The sequence below is a fragment of the Chanodichthys erythropterus genome, chromosome 16, assembly GCF_024489055.1.
Source record: "Chanodichthys erythropterus isolate Z2021 chromosome 16, ASM2448905v1, whole genome shotgun sequence".
NCBI classification, from domain to species: domain Eukaryota; kingdom Metazoa; phylum Chordata; class Actinopteri; order Cypriniformes; family Xenocyprididae; genus Chanodichthys; species Chanodichthys erythropterus.
This window is the reverse complement of record NC_090236.1, coordinates 46,281,302-46,307,526: the sequence shown is the minus strand read 5'-3', so window position 1 is coordinate 46,307,526 and position 26,225 is coordinate 46,281,302. Positions and strand designations below refer to the sequence as shown.

General features: G+C 39.6%; 1 protein-coding gene across 1 annotated transcript; it reads left to right on the top strand.

Annotated features, from left to right (window-relative positions):
• The first annotated feature begins 946 nt into the window (after positions 1 to 946).
• On the top strand, positions 947 to 24,158 carry crfb16 (cytokine receptor family member B16). Its single transcript, XM_067363917.1, has 7 exons — positions 947 to 1,212; positions 2,545 to 2,668; positions 4,451 to 4,638; positions 4,735 to 4,859; positions 6,730 to 6,877; positions 7,054 to 7,202; positions 24,054 to 24,158. Exons 1-7 carry the CDS (start codon positions 1,155 to 1,157, stop codon positions 24,156 to 24,158), a joined length of 897 nt encoding a protein of 298 aa, XP_067220018.1. The 5' UTR covers positions 947 to 1,154.
• The last annotated feature ends 2,067 nt before the right edge of the window (positions 24,159 to 26,225 follow it).

Genomic DNA, 26,225 nt, shown 5'->3' with positions numbered 1-26,225 from the left:
TAGCACAAAGCCTCATGGCCATTTCATACTGTAACTTAACACCCTTTGACAACACTCTGTATGAATATATTACAAACAATATGCATTCAATTACATAAGTTAGGTAATGAGTGTATTTTTTAATGTGGAATCTGTAGCCTGTATTACTGTAATTAATTCAACAACAAGTGTGATTTGAAACATGTATCTTGCATTGTTTGCTATTGAATGAACTGATTGTTAAAAGTACTAAAATTAAGGTTCATTACATATCACAATGATCTTGAGTTTTGAAACAATGATTACCTGTATGCAAAAAGGAAAATATGTACAACTAGAATATAAGCATGAGATCATGTTTTGAAAGAATGACTAACTGTGTTAGAAGTGTGATCAGGAGTTTTGTACTAAGAGTTTTGAAAATGTACACCTAGTGAAAATAGCACCAAAGTGAAAAAACAAACAAACAAACAAACAAAAATTAATAGTTGATTTCATATTTGATATTAATGATGCATTTATACATTTATACATTCTTTAACAAAATTTAGCCAGTTTTTAACACACATCAGAAATAATATATACAACTAAAAAAAAAAAAAAATCAAAGTTCTTCACTAGTATTTGATGACTTGTGATCATTATCTTGACAACCAGTGATGCCACTGATATTTTATCAAGAATATATGTTAAATGATAGTTTGACAAACTGTTTAAAATATATTTAATCTCAGATGTCACATTCCTAAATGAGGGCAGACTTGAGGGCAGTGCAAAATACAATTTCAAACAATTTAACTTTCTCAATCGTAATTTACACATATAGGGCTAATTTAACACACCTCCTCTTACAAAGGGACTCACCTCCTTCTCTTTTTACATAGTTTCATAAATCTCATGCAACCGTAATTTTCAAACAGGTCCTACAGGTTTATTCCAGTGCATGAGGTATCTTGTCCAACGGGTCATGCTGTTCTTGTTGCACCTTTCGTTTCCCATGTCTCATTAAGGCATGTTCACAGGTGCAGATAACATGAAGACAACTCTAACACCATTACTCTCAGGGATAGTTTTACTTGAAAAGGGACAGTGGGAAAATCCTGGACTCTTTCCAGTTGTTGCAAAAGAAGAGGGATCCAGGGCTGGCATTCACAGAGACGGGAGAACAGGAGGTTATGAACGGCAGTTTGATTAAAAGCCTGTTTCCTCTGCTTCTGCACTTTACCATTAACTGTATGTATAACCTCTCAGCAACTGTGCATCATGATAGTGGGAAATGTGATAATTGATTATTGACTGCATAATTATGTTATCACAGAATTTCAGTCAATTATATACAGTACACAAGATATGTAAAAAGAAATCTGTGGCATAGGCCTGGACAAAAAGTTTTAAAGAGATTCTTCCATCAAGAAACCAGTTGTATTTATTGGTCAGGGGTCTTGTAGTTTTTTTAATGGAACAGAAACCTGCTGTTCCATATTGTATAAAATTGAGTTTGGCATTTTAAACCTGGCCTAATAGTAGTGGTGTAAAGTAATGGAGTAAGTGTAATTAGGTACTGTAAGTATCTTTTTGGCTACTAAGTTTTATTATCACAGATATTAGCAACTTTTATTCTATACTCGACTACATTTTTGAATAACTATATGTACTCCAATTCATTTGTGATACTTGTTACATACCTTACTATTTCTTCAGCACTTTATTTCTGATACAAAAGAAGTGATATTGTCATCTACAGGGCATTGAAGGTACATTATCTTGTGCGTTTTGCCTTACTCACCCAAACTTGTCAACAAGGCTATATTTTACGCGAATGTGAGTGCATTAGCAGGTGGTTGCAAATTGCAGGCAATTTTTATATATGAGATGAGGACATGGCTGCAACCAGTGCTAAGGTCGAAACCAGCATGTCTAGTGCAAGTAGGCTTTTACTTAACATTATTTTATTTATCTATTATATTGAAAAGATCTTTTTGAAGAATATTGGTTTACTTATGCCTTTTTGAGCACTTGAATTTAACTGAGATTTGAGTGTTTGTAGACTTTTAAGAGGCTATTGTGTTGACCTTGATTTATTGCAATTTTGAGGTGTTCAGTTTCATTTTGATTTTAGAAAATAAATGAGATTGCTCTCCTTACAAATCAACTGTTTCTTGTTTTTCACTGGCATGTCTCTTAGGTGATGAGGACTAGTGCATCTTTGAGCCTACATTCAGTATGAGTAAAAATCAGTAAAAATCAGATACTTTAAGACTTTTACTCTATATTCACATTGGAATTGGTGACTTGGAACTTGTAATAGTAATAATTTTCACTGTAGGGTATCTGTACTTTTAGTCAAGTGTGGTTTTCAGGTACTCTTTACACCTCTGCCTAAAACATAAAATGTGTGTAGTACCATATCATACATTTATGATGCTTATTTAGGAAATCATTTCACATAATCATTAAACAGTCATATATAGATATTACATTTACTGTATAAGAAGGGATTATGTTATGTAATTCGTTAATACAGTATTTAAAAAGTCAAATGGTAATATTGGTCATGCATTTCAGATTCAAGTACACCACCCACACCTCTTAACACCTCAATGTATTCTGTAAACATGAAGCACATCCTGAAATGGAGCCCCTTGCAGGTGTCATGTTCCACTGTCAACTACTCTGTGCAATTTCAAGGGTACGCATATTTCTGAATGTTTTTTTTTTGTTGTTGTTGTTTATTTATTTATTTTAGGAATAAGGCTGATGTTCCAATCCAGCCTTTTAAAAATGCATTGTGTACAGTGTGTCAGCATGTTATGTTATAACAGACAATAATTATCAGACGGAAACAATGAAATCTCTACAGAAGGCAATTGTCATTATTAATCTCAAGTCAGTTCAATGTTAATTCCTTTCAGTTTGATAACACTGTCAATATTGCAAAGTTCTGTCAATTTACATTCTAGACTGCATGATTTTGAACAAGATGACGTTTGTTGATGTTTGGCAGTCTGGCAGAACAAGTATTCTTAAAAGTGTTTAGATTCCATCAAACACTTCAAGCAAAAACATGTTAGGCATCAAATAGTCATTACAAAAACACTTTATTTTGTCTGCCAAAAAAAAAAAAAAAAAAAAAAGAGTAAAAATAAAATAAAGTACATGTTTTTTTTATAAAAGCTGCAATGACTCTTATACATTAAATACTGATATATTTAATTAAAATATATAATACACACTCCTGGGCAGACTCCTGGGGGAGGGCGGTGGGACCAAGCTAAGCCAAAAATGGCAAAATATTCAGTGGTTTTTTAATGGTCTTAACCATAAATCACTGTAGATAAAGTAACCCAGCATGGAATAGCCTTCCCCAACATGCAGACAGCTTTTTACAGGAAGAAGAGTGTTATTCCACTTAATATTAATGGCTTCAAACATGAATTGTTGAAAAATGTCCCACAGTTCTTTTGAGTTTAATACGAGACCAAATATTCAGTTACGCTTTATTTTGATGGTCCACTTTAGACATTCTACTTACTATAAGTAACTTCATGTCTACTAACTCTTATTAGAGAGTAGGTTAGGGTTAGGTGTTAGTCAGTAGAATGCCTGTTGGGGGAGCATCAAAATAAAGTGTCAGCAGATATTAGACTACTAATCTACTAATATTCTACTATATAGTCTACTAATAGTCTACTAATACTCTAATGACTGATAGTTGACATGTAGTCGCAAACTTATAGTTAGTAGAATGTCTAAAGTGGACCATCGAAATAAAGTGTTACTAAATATCGACTATAGGGTTCAATTCTGGACTCTGACCAGGCCAAAACATGAGCCTGATGGACTTGTTCTCAAGCCCATTCTTGACTGCCTTTGCAATTTTGGCAGAAGCATTGTCTTGTTGAAAAACAACATATGATCATTCCTCTTTAAATAACAACTTTTCATTTGTGGGAAGCAAGCCATTCTGCAATATCTTCCTGTACCCCAAAGCATTAAATGACTTTTCACAGTGAAGTAGCTCACCAATACCAGCAGCTAAAAAGGCTCCCCACAATGACACCTCTTTCTCCATGCTTCACTGTGATGCAGATACATTTATTATTATAATTCTGACCAGATTTTCGAAGACACCACTCTAGAGCATTACCATGCAATTCATATTTTATTGTGATTCATCACTCCACACAAAACTTCCCATATTCTGACAAAAAACTTCATTCGGTTTGATGTTTTCTGAGACAGCAATGGCTTTTTAATTAGTGCATTTGCTTACATTTTGCTAATAATTTGTGGCTAAGACAATTAAAAGCCTAGTGTTTAGCCATTTTGGGCTTGCCCCCCTCCCCTCCCACCTTTTTTGCCCAGGAATGTAATCAAACATAATCTTTATTTAATAATGTGTTAATCATGACAATTGTCTTGAATAATCATTCTAAAATGAATAATTACTCATCTCTGATTCTTAATGTAGAGAATATGAGTTATACAAACTTAATGGAACTTGGGTGAATGCATATGACTGCCAAGAGATCAGTGAAAACAGGTGTGATCTCACTCATGACCTGGCCTCCAACTCTGACTACAGCATCCGCATAAAGACAAACTGTGATGGCAAAAAATCATGGACACAACTACCAGCAACCTTCAACAGGAGAGACAGTTGAGCATTATTGGCATTATTTTTGCTAAAACCAAAATAGAGATACATGTCTGAAATTGCTCAGTTGGGTCATGTCATTTTTTGGTCTTTTATAGCAGTGTTGCTGGCTCCGAAAATGACTGTAAATGTGGAGGGGGATCCCATCCAGGTGGGCTTCAGTACAACACTTTCTGATATGATCATAAACCTTAAAGTCTGGAATGAGGGGGACGAACAGAATGTGAGAATATTTTAATAATTTCATTTTGTATCAACTATATGTAACAAGATACCTGGCTATTGGCTATCTGTATACTGTAGATGTCTGGCTTTGCTAATGAATGGATGTGGACCTTACTAAGGGTAGACAGCATATTTCTATTTTACACAATTGAAAATGAGGCAGTGAGTGTCACTACTACAGGTGCTGGTCATATAATTAGAATATCGTGAAAAAGTTCATTTTTTTATTGTAAATTATTTTAAAAAAATGAAACTTTCATTTATACTAGGTTCCCTACATGTAAAGTAAAACATTTAAAAAGTTTATTTTTTTAAAATTTGTTGATTAGAGCGTACAGCTAATGAAAGTCCAAAATCCAGTATCTCAAAATATTACAATATTTACATCTGAGTTTCATTAAATGACCATCCCTACAGTATAAATTCTGGGTATCTCTTGTTCTTTGAAACCACACTAATGGGGAAGACTGCTGACTTGGCAATGGTCCAGGAGAGAATCATTGACAGCCTCCACAAAGAGAGTAAGTTACAGATGGTCATTACTGAATGTGGTGGCTGTTTACAGAGTGATGTATCAAAGCATATTAAATGCAAAGTTGACTAGAAGGAAGAAATTGGGTAGGTAAAGGTGCACAAGCAACAGGGATGACCACAAGCTTGAGAATACTGTCAAGTAAAGCCGATTCAAACACTTAGGAGAGCTTCACAATGAGTCAAATGAAGCCGGAGTCAGCGCATCAAGAGTCACCACACTCAGACATCTTCAGGAAGAGGACTACCAAGCCACTTAAAAGTAAATTTTCATTTAAGCAGATAAAAGTAAATTTTCATTTCATGTATATTTTCAAGAGAAAGACGAGAAACAGTCGATCCAACAATATACAGATGACCTGAAGGCTCAATATTGCCTCAGCAGTGCCACAGACTGATCACTTCCATGCCATACTTCACTGATGCTGTAATTTGTGCTAGTAGCAAGTCATTTGCTGTAAAATGTGCTGCCGACCAAGTATTTGAACATACTTTAGCAGTCAACTTGAACTTTTCTGTTTTGAAAATCCATTTTTTGATTGATCTTAGGAAATATTCTAATATTATGAGATACTGGATTTCGGACTTTCATTAGCTGTACGCTCTAATCATCAAAAAAAAAAAAAAAAAAAAAAAAAACTTTTGAAATGTTTTACTTTACATGTAGGGAATCTACATATGAAAGTTTAATTTTATAAGTTTTATTTTATATTTATAAAGAATATATATGAAAGTTTAATTTTTAAAAATACTTAAAAAAAAAAGAACTTTTTCACGATATTCTAATTATATGACCAGCACCTGTATATGTTGCTAAGAGATGCAACAGTTTCTGCTTTGGCTTCGTTTGAACTTTTTTTTTTTTTTTTTTTTTAAGCAAAAATAGACAAAATAACTAGCAATATTGTGTATAAAATGTAAGGTTACTCAATATTCACTTCTGGTTGCAATGAATTGTTGTATAAAAGCAATTCCACAGTCACAATCATGATGTCAGCTTAAATATTGCCACAGTTGCAATTGCCTGTGGAATGACAGCCGTGCCGATTTTCTTAACAACAGCATGATTGTGACTGTGACATTTCTTAAGTATAATGTGCTGCCGGCATTGATCCATCTTTCCAGTAGTCAAAAAAGCTGAAGAATATGGCCTGTGTAAAGTAGAACCTACTGAACAGACTGCACATCTATCACTCACAGCCTTGTGTTCATTTGTGTAAAATAAAATGAAAGTATAAAGTAAATATCATCGACATCTGTCGATGATATTCGAAGTGAATATCAAAGATATCTGTCCTGACTAAGGTCTATTGTGACCATGATGGATGTTATTGCAGGCCTTAATTCATGTGATAAGAGCGTATCCCTATAATTTTTCTATTGCTGCCCATCGAGGGGAAGAGAAGATGTGCTTCAGAGCAGAAGCAATAGTAGAAGCCATTAACAAGATCTGCAGCATTGACACGCAGTGCGTAATCATTCCTGGTGAGTGATCAGGGTGCAAAGCTTTGATAACGGAAATGTGCAGATTTAGTAGATTGATGTTATTCCATGTCTGCAGATTAATACATAAGGAAGAAACTAATAGAATTGACAAGGTGATAAATATAATACTATGTCATTCTATGCCAGTTAACTTTAACCATTGATTTGTTTTCTAGAGCAGACATCTGACTTTGTGAAGCCGATGATAGTGAGCATTGCTGTAGTAGTAGCGGTTGCCGTGGTCTTTATTCTGGGATGGTCGGCAACATATTTTGGTCCACAGATCAAACAAATTTGCCACATGGAGCCTATTCCCAGAGTACTGGTAAGTGTGCATTTACTGTTTTTTTTTTTATTATTATTATTTGCTTTGGTACTATTTTCACATGTAAGGTGTATATTTTCAAAACTCTTGGTACAAAAATCCAAACTGATCACACTTGTAACACGGCTAGTCATTCTTTCAAAACCTGATCTCTTGCTTTCATTACAGTTGTACATATTTTCATTCTACATACTCACTGTTTCAAAACACAAGATTGTTGTAATATGTAATGAGAACATTTGCTTTAAAACACAACAGTATGTTCTTCTTTCAGTTTAGTATTTCTAACATTCAGTTGATTCAAAAGCAAACAATGCAAAATACATGTTTCAAATCACCCGTGTTGCTAAAATAATTACAGTTACACAGGCTACAGATGAAAATAGACTTACATTACCTTAATTACACAATTGGCATACAATCCATAATGTTTGTAATGGTATCTCATTTTCAGTTTCCTGCCAATATACACTGTAAAAAAGAATTGCTGGTTTAACTTAAAAAAAAAAAAAAGTTACCTGGTTGCCTTAAAATTTTGAGGTCATTGAAATAAAAAATTTCAGTTAATACAATGAAGGCAATTGATTTAATCAACAGAAACTCAAAATATTATGTTATCTTAACCACATTAATTATCTAAATTGATTTGACAAAAGAAAAAATGTTGTAATAACAAATCATGAAAATAATTTTTAATTTTTAATTTATAATTTTTAAATGTTCTCACTGTACCATATGACTGAATCTATACTGTAATTGACCTTTATAAGGGTGAGTAGTAATGTGGCAGTCTCTACTATGGTAATCTTTTTACACATGGCATACATACTGTAATGTAAAATGCTGTATTTGTTGCCATCTGTCTGTCTTCTTCTGATGCATCACCGATCAATCTGATGTTATACAGTTATTGACTGTTTCCCTGTTTTCCCTTGTACTCTACCCTACTCTATGTTCATAAATTGCAAATCTCTCTGTCACACACACACACACACACACACACACACACACACACACACACACACACACACGTTTGTTTTTGTGAATTGTGGGGACATTCCATAGGCTTTATAGTGTTTATACTGTACAAACTGTATTTTCTATCGCCCTACACTACCCCTATCCCTACCCCTACCCCTACCCCTAAACCTACCCATCACAGAAAACTGCACATTTTTACATTCTCAAAAAAACTAATTCTGTTTGATTTATAACACCTTTAGAAAAATGGGGACATGGGGTTAAGAAAAAATTGCAAAAAAAATTGCAAAAAAAAAAAAAAAAAAAAAATTCCATTCTAACCAAAGACTATGTATGTTGGATTTTTTGTTGATAAATGGCAGCAATTTCATATTTTCATTTCAGTAAAAGCTTCATATAAAGCTTTTACTACAACGATTCCACTACCACTGTTCCAAATACGCAGAATATGTGGTCTGTGTGGGGCAATAACTAAGGGGACACCATCCCACCCTCTATGGGAGCACCATCAACACCCCATCCACCCTCAGAAAGCAATTTCAACTAAGGGGGCAACTGAAGTTCTGCATAAGGGACTCATTTGACCAGTGGCTGCCCTGAACAATTGTTACTTTCTTCTTTTTTTTCCCACTGTACATTCTATAAAGTAATGACTCATATGTTGCTATATTGCCAAGGATGCACACATTCAAAACTCAACCAAAAATGTAGAATGGCTTAAATGTAAGCATTCTACTTTTACTGCAGTAAAAGGAAACTATAACAACTAAAACAAATGAAAGTATGCTGAAATTTTTGAAAACATGCACTTTTGATAATCTGTTTTTTACCAATTTGTAGATTGTAGAATTACCCTACGCTGCGTCATCTCTTAAAGCCCCGGCGCTGCCCACCAAACCCTGTAGAATTACATCTGAATTGGTGGGCAGAGCTCATATGGCTGTGGGTCAGGCTGGTGCTTGCTTGAATACTGTCTATTTTGCAAGCATACCAGGCCGATCTTCTTAAAGATCTCGATGAAGGCGATGGGCCAACGCCAGATGATATCGCTGAGCTGCGTAGAGCTGAGCAGACTTGTCTCTCCATGTTACTAAGGAGACAGCTCGTGCCATCAGCCACTCCATGGTAACAATGGTAACCACGGAGAGACAATTATGGTTAAATCTGTTGGGCATCAGGGAAAAAGACAGGGCTTTTCTCTTTGATGCCCCGATTTCGCCATTGTCGACAGGTTTCATGAGGTGAAAAAACTGTCTGCAGCCTTCAAGCAGTATCTGCCCCATCGCCCGAGATCAAAGAAGACTGTCCCTAGTGGACAGCTGCAGCCATCAACAAGCTTCTCCGCCTATAGACAGGCGCAAAAAGAGAGTGTCAGTATATTGCTGGTAGCCCTGTTCTGGCCGGCCCGAGTATGGTTCTCAGACATCATGCCACTCCTGGCAGACCAGCCGTGGAAGATCCCTCAGAGGAGGGAACTGCTATCTCAGGCAGGGGGCAGGATATTTCACCCCAGCCAGAGCTGTGGAAACTGTGGGTTTGGCCCCTAGAGGCTGGCCTGTCGGTTGGAGTGGTTGAGACCATAATCAGCTCCAGGGCTCCTTCCACGAGGAGATTGTACAGCCTAAAGTGGAATGTGTTTTTCACTTGGCGTAGAGAGCGTGGTTTGGACCTAGTTAACTGTCTGGTGGCTTCAGCGCTGGAGTTCCTCTAAGATCGCTCTAAGATCACTTAAGGTGTATGTGGCTGCCATTGCAGCTTTCCATGCTCCTATGAGTGATGGGCCTCTGGGGAGGCACCAGCTGATCGTATGTTTCCTTGGAGGTGCATGGAGGATGAGACCTGTGACTCGAACCAGAGTCCCAACCTGGGATCTGGCAGTAGTGCTCAAAGGGTTTTCTCTGCCCCCCTTCGATCCTCTTGAGTCAGCATCAGCGAAGAACCTGACACTTAAGATGGCTTTTCTCCTCACTATTATGTCTCTGAAGAGAGTGGGAGATCTCCAGGCCCTGTCTATATCTCCTTCATGCCTGGAGTTTGCCCCTGGGGGAGTTAGAGCCATCCTGCATCCTACCTATGTGCCTAAGGTACTGTCCAGTTTAGCAAGGCCTACGGTTTTGCAGGCCTTCCTTCCTCCACCTCATGTGTCGGCAGAAGCAGAGAGACTTCATCTGCTCTGCCCTGTCAGAGCTTTGAAGGTGTATTTACAGAGGTCTTCTCAATGGAAGAAATCAGATCAGTTGATGGTGTGCTTCAGGTCTCCTAAGAAGGGGCTCCCTGTCTCTATGCAAACGATTAGCAGTTGGATCATTCAGGCTACTGCCTCGGCCTATCAGGAGCGCAACCTGCCTTCACCTTTGGCCTAGAGTCAAGTCAAGTCAAATTTATTTATATAGCGCTTTTACAATTGGTAATTGTTCAAAGCAGCTTTACATATTAGAAGCACAGAAAAAGGGAAGTGGTTAAAAATAAGCTGTACAACCAAGCGTGGTAATATGTAACATATACAAGATGGTGCTACATTAAGCCAATGTCGGCTGACTCCCAGGGGTGGAAAAAAACCCCTAGGAGAAACACCCAGCGTGCTAGCACTGGGAAAAAAGTCCTAGGAGGGAAAAAAAAACCCTTGGAAGATATATATAATATATGTAAATGGATATGGAGATCAAAATCTGAATTATACATTTTTATTGTAGAGATTAAAAATAGATTATATATAAATATATTTAATCGGATATGGGGATTAAAAATCTGAATTATAGATGCAGCCAGAGCTGGGTCTGTAGGCCCATTGTCTCCTGGGCTACGTTGTAGTCAGGTCCAGACACAGGTTCTCCATCTGATCTGTATACGGCCTGAATCCAGCACCCGGCAAACCTCAGGATAAGCAGAGAGACAGATATTAGCAGAGATGCCATTCTTATTCTGATGTACAGGTATATCTAGTGTTATAGGAAATGTTCTCGGTTCCGGCCGACCTAAATATTGCAGCGTAACAATCCTTTAACGGATTTGAAAAATGTTCATGTATTGATAATGTGTTATGTGTATGCAAGAGCAAAGAGATGTGTTTTTAGTCTAGATTTAAACTGACAGAGTGTGTCTGCTTCCCGAACAATGCTAGGAAGATTGTTCCAGAGTTTAGGTGCTAAATAGGAAAAGGATCTGCCGCCTTCAGTTGAATTTGATATTCTGGGTATTATCAACTGGCCTGAATTCTGAGATCGCAATAAACATGAAGGACTATAATGCATTAAGAGCTCACTTAGGTACTGGGGAGCTAAACCATTTAGAGCTTTATAAGTAAGTAGCAAGATTTTAAAATCTATACGATGTTTAATAGGGAGCCAATGTAATGTTGACAGAACTGGGCTAATATGGTCATACTTTCTGGTTCTAGTAAGAACTCTAGCTGCCGCATTTTGGACCAACTGTAGCTTGTTTAAAAGCCGAGCAGAACAACCACCCAGTAGAGCGTTACAATAATCTAGTCTTGAGGTCATGAATGCATGAACCAACTGTTCCGCATTTGTCATTGAGAGCATATGCCGTAATTTAGATATATTTTTTAGATGGAAGAAGGCGGTTTTACAGATACTAGAAACATGACTTTCAAATGAAAGATTGGTATCAAAGAGCACACCCAGGTTCCTAACTGAGGACGAAGATTTAATGGAGCACCCGTCAAGTGTTAGAGAGTATTCAAGGTTTTTTCGTGAGGAAGTTTTTGGTCCAAAGATTAGGATATCAGTTTTTTCTCAATTTAATAATAAGAAATTTCTTGTCATTGTTACAGATCCCTTGTTTCCCTGGACTCCATTTCCCAGTATCCTCCTGTTCTCCACACCTGCACACACTTCCCTCGTCAGTTCCTCATCATCACGGATCACCTGCACCTGGACTCTATTGTTAGCACTCCTATATATTGCACTCACTCCCTTCACTCCTTGTCCGTTCTCTGTTGTGTTAAGCGTATGTTTGATGTCTCCTTGCCTATGTTCATTAAAGTATCTTCTATTTGTGGAAATCCGTGATCTGCCTCATCTCTACACTGGCATACCGTAACAGAAGAACGGACCAATACCAACTGGATTTCCACAGGAAAAAAAAAATGGAGACTTTCCCCAGCTCCCTGGATCCAGCTCCTCCATCGCCTCTCACCCTAACAGCCAGCGAACGCCTTATCGGGCTCCTGCAGGTAGGACGTTCGCTGGAGAGGTATGTGGAGGAGTTCGTTGAGCTTGCTTACTTGACTAACTGGCCCGACGCTCAGTTGATCTCCCTGTTTTTGGATGGATTGGATGACGACACTATCCGTTTTGATGAACCTGTTTTTTGTTTCTCCTTAAGCGATACTATCAATTTAATTTTGTGGTTGAATGGCTCCAAATTCTTAGTGGAAGAGGTTCAGGATCAGTGTTGTCGTCCGGTCCATCCAGAAACACGGTTGGCCGCGCCAGTCAGTCAACCTCCGGCTTCCTCCGCACACCTTTCCAGCGAACTCCCTGCCTGCCCCAGGCTGGACCCATATTCCTCTACTGGGCCCAGTAAGCGGAGGAGGAGGAAGAAAGCGGCCCCAATATCTCCAGAGCCGGCTCCAGTATCTCCAGAGCCGGCTCCAGTATCTCCAGAGCCGGCTCCAGTATCTCCAGAGCCGGCTCCAGTATCTCCAGAGCCGGCTCCAGTATCTCCAGAGCCGGCTCCAGTATCTCCAGAGCCGGCTCCAGTATCTCCAGAGCCCGCTCCAGTATCTCCAGAGCCCGCTCCAGTATCTCCAGAGCCAGCTCCAGTCCCCACAGAGCCAGCTCCAGTGCCTGTGGGGATTTTAATTGTATTTGAGGGAATGAAATGGCCCTCAACCCCAGTCTCCGCCGAGCCAAGTTCTCCAGTCTCCGCCGAGCCAAGTTCTCCAGTCTCCGCCGAGCCAAGTTCTCCAGTCTCCGCCGAGCCAAGTTCTCCAGTCTCCGCCGAGCCAAGTTCTCCAGTCTCCGCCGAGCCAAGTTCTCCAGTCTCCGCCGAGCCAAGTTCTCCAGTCTCCGCCGAGCCAAGTTCTCCAGTCTCCGCCGAGCCAAGTTCTCCAGTCTCCGCCGAGCCAAGTTCTCCAGTCTCCGCCGAGCCAAGTTCTCCAGTCTCCGCCGAGCCAAGTTCTCCAGTCTCCGCCGAGCCAAGTTCGCCAGTCTCCGCCGAGCCAAGTTCGCCAGTCTCCGCCGAGCCAAGTTCGCCAGTCTCCGCCGAGCCAAGTTCGCCAGTCTCCGCCGAGCCAAGTTCGCCAGTCTCCGCCGAGCAAGCAGCGCCAGTCTCAGCCGCCGCCGAGCCCTCAGCTCCAGTCTCAGCCGCCGCCGAGCCCTCAGCTCCAGTCTCAGCCGCCGCCGAGCCCTCAGCTCCAGCCGCCGCCGAGCCAACTACTCCGGTGAACTGTGTTCTTGAACCCTCCAGCCCAAAGACTGTTTCCCTTCCCTGCCTCCCTCTCCCGCCTCCGTCCATTTGTCTTTACACTGAACCTCCACCTCAAGCCCCTTCGCCCAGATCTCCACCTCGGACCTCTGGGTGATTACCTACACCCCGGCTCCAACCTCCCTCTGCTCCACCGTTGTCCAGCAGTCCACCAGTGTCACCAGTCTCCATCCTGCCCCCGTTCACACCTTGTTCCTTCGTCGGCCTGCCCTCACTTCTGGACTGCACTCCTCCGTCTTCGCTCCGTCACTCCGTCCCTCAGCTCCAGTTGGCCTCCTCACTCTCCCCAGTGTTCACTTTGTTGTATGTCGTCTGTCTTACACTGTGGCCTTCTGGAGCACCGGCTGCGCTTCGGTCGGCGGAGCCGCTGGTTCCGCCATCTCCCGCCGGTCCTTCAGCGCCGCCTGGGCACTACGGCATGAAGCCTTCGGTCCCTGACCCGCCATGGCGGCCCGCTGCACCTGACCCGCCATGTCTGCCCGCTGCACCTGACCCGCCATGTCTGCCCGCTGCATGTCTGCCCGCTGCACCTGACCCGCCATGGCTGCCTTCAGCCCCTGACCCGCCATGGCTGCCTTCAGCCCCTGACCCGCCATGGCTGCCCACGGCTCCTGACCCGCCATGGCTGCCCACGGCTCCTGACCCACCATGGGTTTTGGACCTGCCCTGGAGACCTCCACTCCAGTCTACTCCTCCCCCTGCACCGGCATGAGGTCTCCAGGGCGCCGGCCCCCCTCCCGGTTGTTACATCTACGGCGCGAGGACGCGCCTACCGGGAGGGGGAGGTACTGTTACAGATCCCTTGTTTCCCTGGACTCCATTTCCCAGTATCCTCCTGTTCTCCACACCTGCACACACTTCCCTCGTCAGTTCCTCATCACGGATCACCTGCACCTGGACTCTATTGTTAGCACTCCTATATATTGCACTCACTCCCTTCACTCCTTTTCCGTTCTCTGTTGTGTTAAGCGTATGTTTGATGTCTCCTTGCCTATGTTCATTAAAGTATCGTCTATTTGTGGAAATCCGTGATCTGCCTCATCTCTACACCGGCATACCGTAACAGTCATCCAGTTTTTAATGTCAGCTATGCATTCTGTTAGTTTTGTGAATTTGTAGGTTTCGTCAGGGCGCGAGGAAATATAGAGCTGAGTATCGTCAGCGTAGCAGTGAAAACTAACACCATGCTTCCTAATTATCTCTCCTAAGGGCAGCATGTACAGAGTGAAAAGCAACGGTCCTAGTACTGAGCCTTGTGGTACTCCATATTGAACCTGTGATCGACACGACATCTCTTCATTAACTACTACAGACTGATAACGGTCAGATAAGTACGATTTGAACCATGCCAAAGCAATTCCACTAATGCCAATATAGTTTTCAAGTCTTTTTAGAAGAATGTTGTGATCGATAGTGTCAAAAGCAGCACTGAGATCTAATAACACTAATAGAGAAATACAGCCACGATTGGATGATAAGAGTAGATCGTTTGTAACTCTATCGAGAGCAGTCTCAGTACTATGGTTTGGTCTAAATCCTGACTGGAAATCCTCACAGATTCCATTTCTTTCTAAAAAGGAACACAGTTGTGTTGAAACTGCCTTTTCTAGTATCTTTGACAGAAAAGGTAGATTCGAGATTTGCCTGTAATTTACTAAATCTCTCGGATCTAGTTGAGGTTTTTTAATAAGAGGTTTAATAATAGCCTGCTTAAAGGTTTTTGGCACGTATCCTAGTTTTAAGGATGAATTAATTATATCAAGAAGTGGACCTACGACCTCTGGAAGCATTTCTTTCAGTAGTTTAGTCGGCATTGGGTCTAACATACATGTTGTTGATTTTGATGATTTGATAAGTTTAGATAATTCTTCCTCTCCTATAGCGGCGAATGATTCTAGTTTTACCTCAGGGACACTACAGTGCACTGTCTGAAGCGAAACTGTAGACGGTTGCATGTTTTTAATTTTCTCTCTAATATTATCAATCTTGCAAGTAAAGAAGTTCATAAAGTCATTACTGCTGTGCTCTATGGAAACATCAGCAGTTGAATCTCTGTTTCTAGTTAATTTAGCCACTGTGTCAAATAAATACCTAGGATTATGTTTGTTTTCTATTTAGAGATTTGAAAAATAAGTAGATCTAGCATTTCTTATAGCCGTTCTGTACTCAATCATTTTTTCTTTCCATGAAAGGCGAAAAACTTCTAGTTTTGTTTTCTTCCAACTACGTTCAGCTTTTCTAACAGCTTGTTTTAGAGCCCGAGTGTGCTCATCATACCACGGCGTTGGATTAGTTTCCTTAATCTTCTTTAGACGTAAAGGAGCGACTGCATCTAATGTGCTGGAGAAGAGAGAGCCAATAGTTTCTGTTGTAGCATCGAGTTCTTCTAAGTTGTCAGGTATACTAAGGCGATGAAACTGCTCGGGGAGATTATTTATAAAGCAATCTTTAGTGGTAGACGTGATGGTTCTACAATATTTATGGCTGGGTGGTGGTTTTGTAGCCTTGGCTAATTGTATTATACACGAGACTAGATAATGATCTGATATATCATCGCTCTGCTGTAGAATTTCAACAGCATCAATATCAATTCCATGCGACAGTATTAGATCTAGGGTATGATTACGACAATGAGTGGGTCCTGACACGTGTTGTCTAACTCCAATAGAGTTTAAAATGTCTGCAAATGCCAATCCAAATGCGTCTTTATTATTATCTACATGGATATTAAAATCACCAACAACAAGGACTTTATCTGCAGCCAGTACTAACTCTGATAGGAAATCAGCAAATTCTTTGATAAAGTCAGTATGGTGCCCTGGTGGCCTGTATACAGTAGCCAGCACAAATGTCAACTTACATAATGTTACATAAAGCACCATCACTTCAAAGGAATTATATTTGAAATTCTTTTGAGTGATTCTGAATTTATTACTATAAATTACAGCAACACCTCCCCCTTTGCCTTTCTGTCGAGGATTGTGTCGATAATCATAACCTTGAGGACTAGATTCATTTAAAGTAATGTAATCGTCTGGTTTTAGCCAGGTTTCTGTCAAACACAGCAAGTCTAGTTTATTGTCTGTGATAATTTCATTTACAATAAGTGCTTTTGAAGAAATAGATCTAATATTCAGTAACCCAAGCTTTATCATTTGTTTATCTGATTTATCTGTCATTTTCATTTTTTGAACATCAATTAAATTTTTACCCTTAAAAGGTTTCGGAAGTTTTTTGTATTTACTAGTTCGAGGTACAGACACAGTCTCTATGTGATAATATCTAGGTGAAAGAGTTTCTATGTGCTGTGAATTATTTGAGTTCTGTGACGTGAGGCGGCTAGCAGACGGTCGGTTTAGCCAGTTTGTCTGCGTCCTGATCTGGGCCCTGGTTTGTCCTGTTTCAGCTCTAAGACTATTTGCCAAATTTCTAGATAGAAGAGCAGCACCATCCCGGGAGGGATGAATACCATCTCTTTTCAACAGATCAGGTCTGCCCCAAAAGCTTTTCCAATTGTCTATGAAACCTATATTATTCTGCACACACCACTTAGACAGCCAGCCATTGAGTGATGATAACCTGCTAACGATCTCATCACTCCGACGAACAGGAAGAGGGCCAGAACAAATTACTTTTGCTGACATTGAATTTGCGAGTTCACACACCTCTTTAATGTTAATTTTAGTGATCTCCGACTGGCGAAGTCGAACATCATTTGTGCCGACGTGGATAATGATTTTAGAATATTTACGTTTAGCATTAGCCAGCACTTTTAAATTTGCTTTGATGTCAGGTGCTCTGGCCCCCGGCAAACGTGACTATGGTGGCTGGTGTCTCTATTTTCACGTTCCGTGTAATAGAATCGCCAATTACTAGGGCACTTTCAACAGGATTCTCAGTGGGTGCGTCACTGAGTGGGGAGAACCTGTTTGATGTTCTAATCGGAACAGAAGAGTGGTGTTTGTTCTTGCCATTATGCCGCCTCACAGTCACCCAGTTAGCCTGCTGCGTGGCTTCAACAACCGGAACCGAATGTGCAGTGTTTACTAGGCTAGTCGCATCCAAAGCAGTATCTAAGGCCCTTTCATTCTCACTATCCTCAATTAAAGTTTGGATGCGTGTCTCTAATTCTGAGATTCTCTCTGTCAGCCTGACAATATCCCTGCATTTATCACATGTGTAAGTCTCACTGCTGACAGAAAGAGCTAAGCTGTACATGTTTCATTTACTACACATGATAATCGTCGGACATGACTGACCGTGTGTTTGATGAACGCCGTCCGAAAAATTGCAACGCACACGGGACTCGCTGGCTGGATGTCTCGGTCGCTTGCCGGTGCCTGGGGCGAGGGTGATGTGCGGGACGCTGTACCTCGCGGTGGATCGATGAATGCCGGGCAGCAACGTCTCCACAGCTTCCCGATCTGGCGAGGACAGATCAGAATAACATACATCGGATAAATCCGCCATTCAATCGACAAGGAAGGTTGGTTTAAAGGAAAAAAGAAAGTAGACGGTAGCTAGCAGGCTAGCGGGCTATGGCTAACACTAGGTGACTACGCTGGTGGATTGCTAGTAATAAATCGTTCCGTTTAGTAATACTATGCAATAGGTTAAGTAATCTAGTGAAAATAAGAAAGTTATATTATGTGAATAGGAATAAAGAGAAGGATTTAGGATAAACTCCACGAAGCTCCGAGCGTAGGTCAGACAGCAGACAGGCAGCAGCGTTGAGCAACGTTGAACCCCTCATTCTACAATGGGCATGGCATTCTCTAGGGCCCTCCTCTCAGGGGTCCCCCTTCATGAGATCTGTGATGCGGCTGGCTGGGCCACTCCGCACACCTTTATTAGATTTTATAGTCTGCACTAGGGTTGTCACGATACCATAAAAATGTCTTACGATACTATACCAGCTGAAGTATCACGATACCAAGTAGTATCGCGATACCATGCACACTGTAAATTCAAATAGTATTCCTTACTATAAAAACACTAGTATGTTTACTTGATTTTAACCAAAATGTTGACTTTACTACACATTTGTAATTGTTGCTGAAATTTTAGAACAGATAGTTCCCATAACTAATGTAATTTGAGTAAAATTACAAAAAAAATTCAAGACATGCCAAGACATCCCTCCACACAGTGCACAATCACACGGACTTCACAAGGATTCAACGTTATGTTTACAGAGTGGATCTACTTCGGTGAAATAAAAGTAAAAGCTATTCTTGCTGTCTATTAATGGCTTGTTTACTCGGTTACTTTTTTTTTTTTACTTACCATGATGGTGATTCATGTTCCCTTTGGTTGGGCACTTGGAACTTTGTTAAAGATTTTATAATTCTCTCCATTTTGGTGCAGCCATGCATCAAGAAATCATTGTTTATGGTTTCAAAGGAAGAGAAGTAATAAAAAGATTTTTTTTAAGAGATGATCTGATTTCTAACTGAATGTTGTTTAGTTAGATGTTTAATTTTCGTATTCAGTAGTAATGTTTTAAAATGTTTGTGCTAACACTATGTTATCAACATCTTGTTAAACTTTTAATTGAGTAACAGTAGCTTACAGCTGACCACTTGAGCCACACACAGATCTCAACATTCGGCATGCAAACCACAACAATGGTGACAATAAAATTTTATTTAAAGTAAATTAAGTACTCTCTACAGTTCTTCTTTTAGTTAAGTAGTACTCTCGTGTAAGTGAACTATACTAACAAAGCTTTTGTCAGTACAACATACTATTCTTCTTTCACTTTACTTGAAGAAAATGTGGAAACCGATTGCACATATTTTTTTAAGTCTACGTAGCATAAAATGGCAGATTAAAGCCATGTTGAGAATAATAGTATTTAAGAAGTTTGCAGAACACAATATAAAACTTAAATTTTCTCGTGTAATCTTACTATTAAACCTTAAGTAAGATTAGTAAATATTCTAGAGTATGTTAACTAGAATTGACATTAAACTAACTTGATATTTATTACTTAATTTACTTGGGAAGAGTTAGATTTCTTTACTTTTAATAGATTAACCCTTTGATGCACAACATGGGTCAAAAATGACCCGGCTGAGTTTTTATTTTCTATATCTTTGCAAGAAATTATTTTAATCATTCAGTATTCCAGGTATTCCTCAATTAACTTGTTTTTGATCATCACAAATCCTCATTTTAATTTTTTCTTTCTTACTTTTTTAATAAAAATAATTTTTGTATCACTACCCTTCTAATGCGCAACATGGGTCAAAAATGACCCGTATTCATTTCCTATGTAATTTCAATCATGGTTGAGTGTTTCTTTGCTGAATCTTTAAAAGAAATGTATTTTATCATTCATTTATTCCAGGTATTCCCTAAATATCTTGTTGTTGATTGTCAAAAATCATTATGTTCATTTTTTCTTTCTTACTACTTGTTAACTACATGTTGCGCATTAGAAGGGGTTTTCATAGCTTGTGCATCAAAGGGTTAATAGATTAATTTCAGTTTTCCCTTTAAGTTTGCGTTGCAAAAATAAGGCAATCGGTTTCCAAACTTTTTTTAAGTAAACTGAACTTGTTAGAATTTACAGTGCAGTATACAAAATGAACCAAACTTTCATAAAAACATGAAAACAGACCAGATTTTTCTCTGAATACTTCATTAATGAGATTGAATAACAGGCTTTTATTACCAATCAAATGAATCATAGTAAACAAAATTCATCTTTTGATGAATTTTTGCAGGCACGCATGTTCAATTGAAGTGTACCTACCGCACATACAACATTCCTTACGGTACTGACGATACTACTGTTTAAAAAATACAATGGCATCGCCAGTATATATATTAGTATCGCGATACTACTGTAGTACCGGTACACTGTGCAACCCTAGTCTGCACCTCCCTTCAACGTCAGGCACACGGGTGCTCTCGTCCTAAATTGTGTTCGGTCTCAGTTTCACGCTGGGACAGATGTGTTTTGGTGTGGCATAGTGGGTATTCATTCCCCAAAGTGTCATTGCAAACACGGTGCAAATTCCCTCGAAAGGGAACGTCTCGGGTTACGACTGTAACCCTTGTTCCATGAGAAGGAAACGAGACACTGCGTCGGCAGATTAGAATAGTGCTATGCTAACGGCGTTCCCCAAAGTGTCGTTACCGACGCAGTGTCTCGTTCCCTTCTCAGGGAACAAGGGTTACAACCCGTAACCCGAGATGTTCCCTGAGACACTGTGTCCTGAGACACCTTGGGGGGACCACCTTTGCGTGACTGGTATCTGAAGAAACTGTAAAACCATGGCAATCCTATTGGCTGGCGACAGCCTATGATGTCATACCAGTGTGAGCAGAAAATATATAAGGGGTGCCTAGAAGTCTGAAGGGACTGACTAGGCAGCCTGGAGGCATGGCTACGAAATGCAGTGTAACCCAAGACGTTCCCTTTCGAAAGGGAACTTGCAATGCATCCTGAGACAATTTGGGGAATGAAATACGCACGCTGCCATGCTGAGGGGAGTGCATGCTGAAATTTTCCTCGAGAGGGAATCCGGACATTTTAGGGGGATATTGTGTCAACCCCCAGAGCCACCAGCGAGGCTAACCTGGTCTGACTTGTGACCTAGTCTAGCCAACAACCTGTCTGTTTTTTAAACAGAGTCTCTTACCATACTTGCCTCATGAGAGGCAACCAGATGAGAGGGACTGTAGAAGAGGCAGTAACCAGCTCAAACCGGACAAAGAGTTGGGGATACAGGGGAGCAGGACTCAGCAAAGCGCTTTCCAACCCCTTAAAAACAAGGGGAGTTATTCTGCTCAACCCTGGACCTACAGAGTGCTTCTTTTCAAAGCACTATGGAGGCTGGGTACAATACATAGGGTCCTAATGAGAGGAGTACCCCATGCTCCCTGTAGAGCCTGTAACGTGAACTCAATCTGTGTACTCTGGGGAGCCAGGACACTCAAAATAGCTAGAAGTGCTAGGAATGTAGCTCGAGCCATCAAGGCGGCCCGAGGAGGGCGAATTACTTAGAAACATGTCTAACAGAAATACCCACCAGGGGTATTTCTGTTAAAGTTACTGTACTGTACTGTTAATTTCTGTTAAAGTTACTGTACTGTACTGTACTGTTAAATGTGGTTAAAGTTACCATCGTTTCTTACTGTATTCACAGAGACAAGACTGTCATTATTTTCATTTTTTAAACACTTGCAGTCTGTATAATTCATAAACACAACTTCATTCTTTATTAATCTCTCCAACAGTGTGTAATCAAATGTAATCAAATGTAAACATACAAATAAATACCATACTTACGCGATTAGACATGCTGCATGACGAACACTTTGTAAAGAACAATTTTGAGGGTTATATTGGCTGTGTGAACTTTGTTTATGCTGTTAAAGGCAAGCGTAAGCTCCGTGGGCGGGGAGCGTGAGCATTTAAAGGGGCCACAGCCTAAATCGGCTCATATTTAATGATGCCCCAAAATAGGCAGTTAAAAATAATAATTAAAAAAAAAATCTATGGGGTATTTTGAGCTGAAACTTCACAGACACATTCAGGGGACACCTTAGACTTATATTACATCTTTTAAAAAGATGTTCTATGGCACCTTTAAAACAAGGGGACTAAAGAACTCATGCAACCAGACTGACAAGGAGGCCTCCATATAGGGCCTACTACTCCAGAATACCATGGGCATGGGCTCGGTGCTAATGCTTGAGCTCTAAGGGAGCTTACTAAACACCATGCTGAATAGGAGGGAGTACTTAGTCGGCTTGACCTGAGCATCATTGATGTTGAACACAAGGGGTGCAAAGCACTCTTAGTGGACCCTGAACAAGGGGAGTTAACCCTCTGGGGTCTGAGGATTTTCTGGGCCCTGGAGAAATTTTGACATGCCCTGACATTTGTGCTTTTTTCAGTTGTTCATAAACATATTCATGGAAAAAGTGTCATTACACTGTATTCAGCACAAACTAGGCTACAATAATATGTGAGAAACATATATGTACATGTTTGTGTTTTTGAAGGAATAATGTTTATGCATGGTTATTGAAAAAAACAAAAAACTTAAGTCACTGAAATAAGGAATATTATATATGTGTTCACAAGACTTCTGGGTATTGGAGGTTGTAGACTGGAGTTTTTGCTTCAGAATGATGTAAAAATTATGCTGCATGCTTGTTCATATAAAACATTAGAGAGATTTAAATTTTGTAAGACACTTTTTGTCAAGAAACACAGTATGCGTGGAGGCGTGAATCATCATGAATAATGGGTCATTTACACCTGCAATGACCTGCATAAATAATGAGCTCTTTCAGACAGGTAGGCTGTGAAAAAACCCTTTGTGATCATGTCTCAAGCTCATCATGGTGTAAATCAAACATACAGAAAAAACAGCAATACTGTGAAATAATATTACAATTTAAAATAATGGTATTCTATTTTATTCTTTAAAATATAATGTATTTCTGTGTTGCAAAGTGTCTGAACAATTATGTTACTTCTGTGGCATTTCATATAGGCTTTTAGCTTAAAAGCATGCACATTTGGAGAAATATTGATGGATTCTCATATGTTTGTCAATGTTCTATACAGAGGAGTAATATTTATTCAGTATTTATTGTCATCACTATGAACGCTGGATAGGCCTACTGTGTTTTAGCCGGAGGGCGCTCGGTGCACATTTTGTCTACAAATTTATCTAAAGAAGAACAGGTCATGTGACTCTCTCCAGGAACTGAACTAACAGAGGCCAGAGATCGCTAACTATGGCTATTCATAAAACTTTTTAAGACAATAAATACACGATTGAGACGATATATGCATGCATTGACTGAATTCGCGTCTGAATAGCACTGGCTCCGTGGGCGTGGCCGCATTAGCAGCTAATGAGCTGAATCACGGACTTCTGACATGGCTCTCTTTTCATACAGATTATATATAAATATTTGTTTTCGATTTGAAACCTGACATTTCAACGTTTTTTTTAGACAAGTCTCATTTTTGTGTCATTAGTATTCACAAAGTTACAGTTCATTTTCTGAGAACTATCAGATTGGACTTCGTTCAGAGGGAGATGACGGATCACGCATCATGTTAGTTTTCTTTATTTTACAAAAAGCACAACATTTTGTTTTTACTCTGAGTGTACACAAATAAAATAAAATATTCCAGAGATTAAAATGGTGTATAGCTCTTAATTGTATGTGCAACACTGACAGAGTATTTTGAGTCTCTTTCACACTGGTAAGAAAAAAACCGAGGTGGTATCGCCGGCGATACCTCAGACTCCAGAGTGTTAAAGTAGAACATAGAAAACACACTAAACCTTAACTATTTCTAGAAGTAATGACTTGCACTACAGTATTAGAAAAAAATACCACTTGATCTTGTTTTTTTTGTTTGTTTGTTTGTTTTTTCAGCTTGATGACTGGCCCACCAGCACACCCATCCTTTGTAGTGATGTTTCACTGGAGCCCACAGACCCACTTTTGCTGCCAGCAATGCAGGTGGAGGGAACAGTTTGAGTCAGGTGCAGTGCAGAACCAGTAGAGGCCTTTGCTATGTTTCACCCGTTTAACTTAAAATGGGCCTCTGCTTGTGCTTGAAAGGGGCCATGGAAATTATTGGGCTTTTGGCAAAAATGACACATTTTTATTGTATTTTATTTCTTTAAATAGACCTTTAATGAATATAGTTAAGTGTAGTGGAAATTTTTATTTTTCACATGATTTTTATATAATGCTTATGGAACATGGTATGATGTTTGCTTAAGTGGTAATGTTTAACATAGTGTTTAATGTAGATGTTAGAAATAGAAAGAGCAAGATATGGTATGGGAACATGCAAGATGTATGTTAAAAACATGTTTGTGCTGACAATGTGTGGAAAGTTACAGCTGCTAAGAGATGTTCGTAATATGGTAAAAGGACAGAGGCTTCAGCCTTGGAGGAGCCTTGGAGGTTAGAAATAGAAAAGTGAGGGGAAGCTTTCATTCTTTGTCTTACACTCTGCAGCTACTTGTTTTTCTGTTGACTGTTCGACCTTTCTTACAAGAAATAAAACTTTCGAAAGACAATTGGACATGTTTATCTCTTATGCAGTAAGAGTGTGGTGATTTTTTTGCCAAAGCATAAGCAATACCACATGAGAGTGCTGTTTTCCCAAATATCAGGACAATTTCAAATGTGAATATAGCTGCAAGCAGCAATTCGGGGCCAAGCCCCAGAAGGGGCAGTAGCGCAATACGGAGCAGGAAGAGCAAAAACAGCAGAAATTGAATGTACATGCAAAACAGCTGGTTCAGAAGGACAGGTGGAAATGAAATGAAAATCAATAGAAGTTCAGAGAATGAACAGGGAATGAACTAAAAACACTTGTATCTCATTCAAGAGGAATAAAGATTAGTACAATGCTTATTTGGATAAAAAAGGTATCAAAATGACTCATTACACACAATTGTATAAAGGAACCCCACACGGGATTCGAACCCACGACCTCCGAGTCCAGTGTCCATTTCTCATCTCATTGCACCACTGTGCAGGTGAAAGTTGGCACACCTGCCGAAGTTCATTAGTTGTGTGAAAATGTGAAAATGAACTCAAAATGAAGAATTTTTATAAAACTGAACTGAATGTTATATTTAATAACTACTTTAGATCATTCTGCAGCTCATCATGCTGAAGCGCAATACAGAGCAGGAAGAGGAAAAACAGCAGAAAATGAACAAACATGAAACAGCTGGTTCAGAATTACGGGCGAAAATGAACTCAGAATGTACATAAGCTTAGATGAAAATGAACACAGCATGAAACAAAAAGCATTTATTTCTAATCCAAGAGGCAGTAAAGGAATCAAAACACACTATTTCATAAAACCGCTCCACCTGGGATTTGAACCCACTATCTTGGGGTGCAGAGCTCATCAGGTAACTGGCTTTACACATTGAGCTACTTGAAGATGCACATTCAACAATCTGTGGAAGAGAACTTTTAGTGTAAGAAAGAATTTACAAAAAAGCATTACTTAGCATGCTAACCATATTAGCATGCTAAGCTAACTTAATGCTAATGAAGCTCATGGTTAACTTGATAGCTGAAGAGCCACATTAAAGAGAATGACAACTGGTTAGCATGCTAAGCAATTAGCATGCTAAGCTAACTAGCATAAGACAACAAACACAAGCAAGGTCACATTCAGAGATGAATATCTTGGGAATGGTAGCGAATATCAAAAATCTGTTCAGTCATTTCTGTGCGGCTCGGTCCAAAGATCACCTGAGCTGATTTTGGACAAAATTGGACAAAAATTGTAGGAGGAGTAGTGAAAAAATGGAATACTGTACTTTTCAAAATGGCCACTACTGTACTGGGTGGAGTCTTAATGTAAGATATTGAATGTGATCAGTATGAAGAGAGGAATCAGTTGTATTGACATTCATTTTTCTGGAACAAAGGGTTCAAAAGTTATAACCCCAGGTAAAAAAGTAGTATACTTTAGTGTATTTGAAATATGAATGAAGTACATGAATTATAAAACAAGTATACTTCTACTTTATTTAAAGAGTATTTGATTTGTACTTTTTAAAAGTATAC

What these genes read in the sequence shown, in the direction of transcription:
- crfb16 (XM_067363917.1), top strand. Translation starts at nt 1,155, where the DNA reads ATGAACGGCAGTTTGATTAAAAGCCTGTTTCCTCTGCTTCTGCACTTT. An exon ending in TACTCTGTGCAATTTCAAGG is followed by an intron (nt 2,669 to 4,450) that starts GTACGCATATTT and finishes TTCTTAATGTAG; the next exon opens with AGAATATGAGTTATACAAAC. An exon ending in GCAGTGCGTAATCATTCCTG is followed by an intron (nt 6,878 to 7,053) that starts GTGAGTGATCAG and finishes TTTGTTTTCTAG; the next exon opens with AGCAGACATCTGACTTTGTG.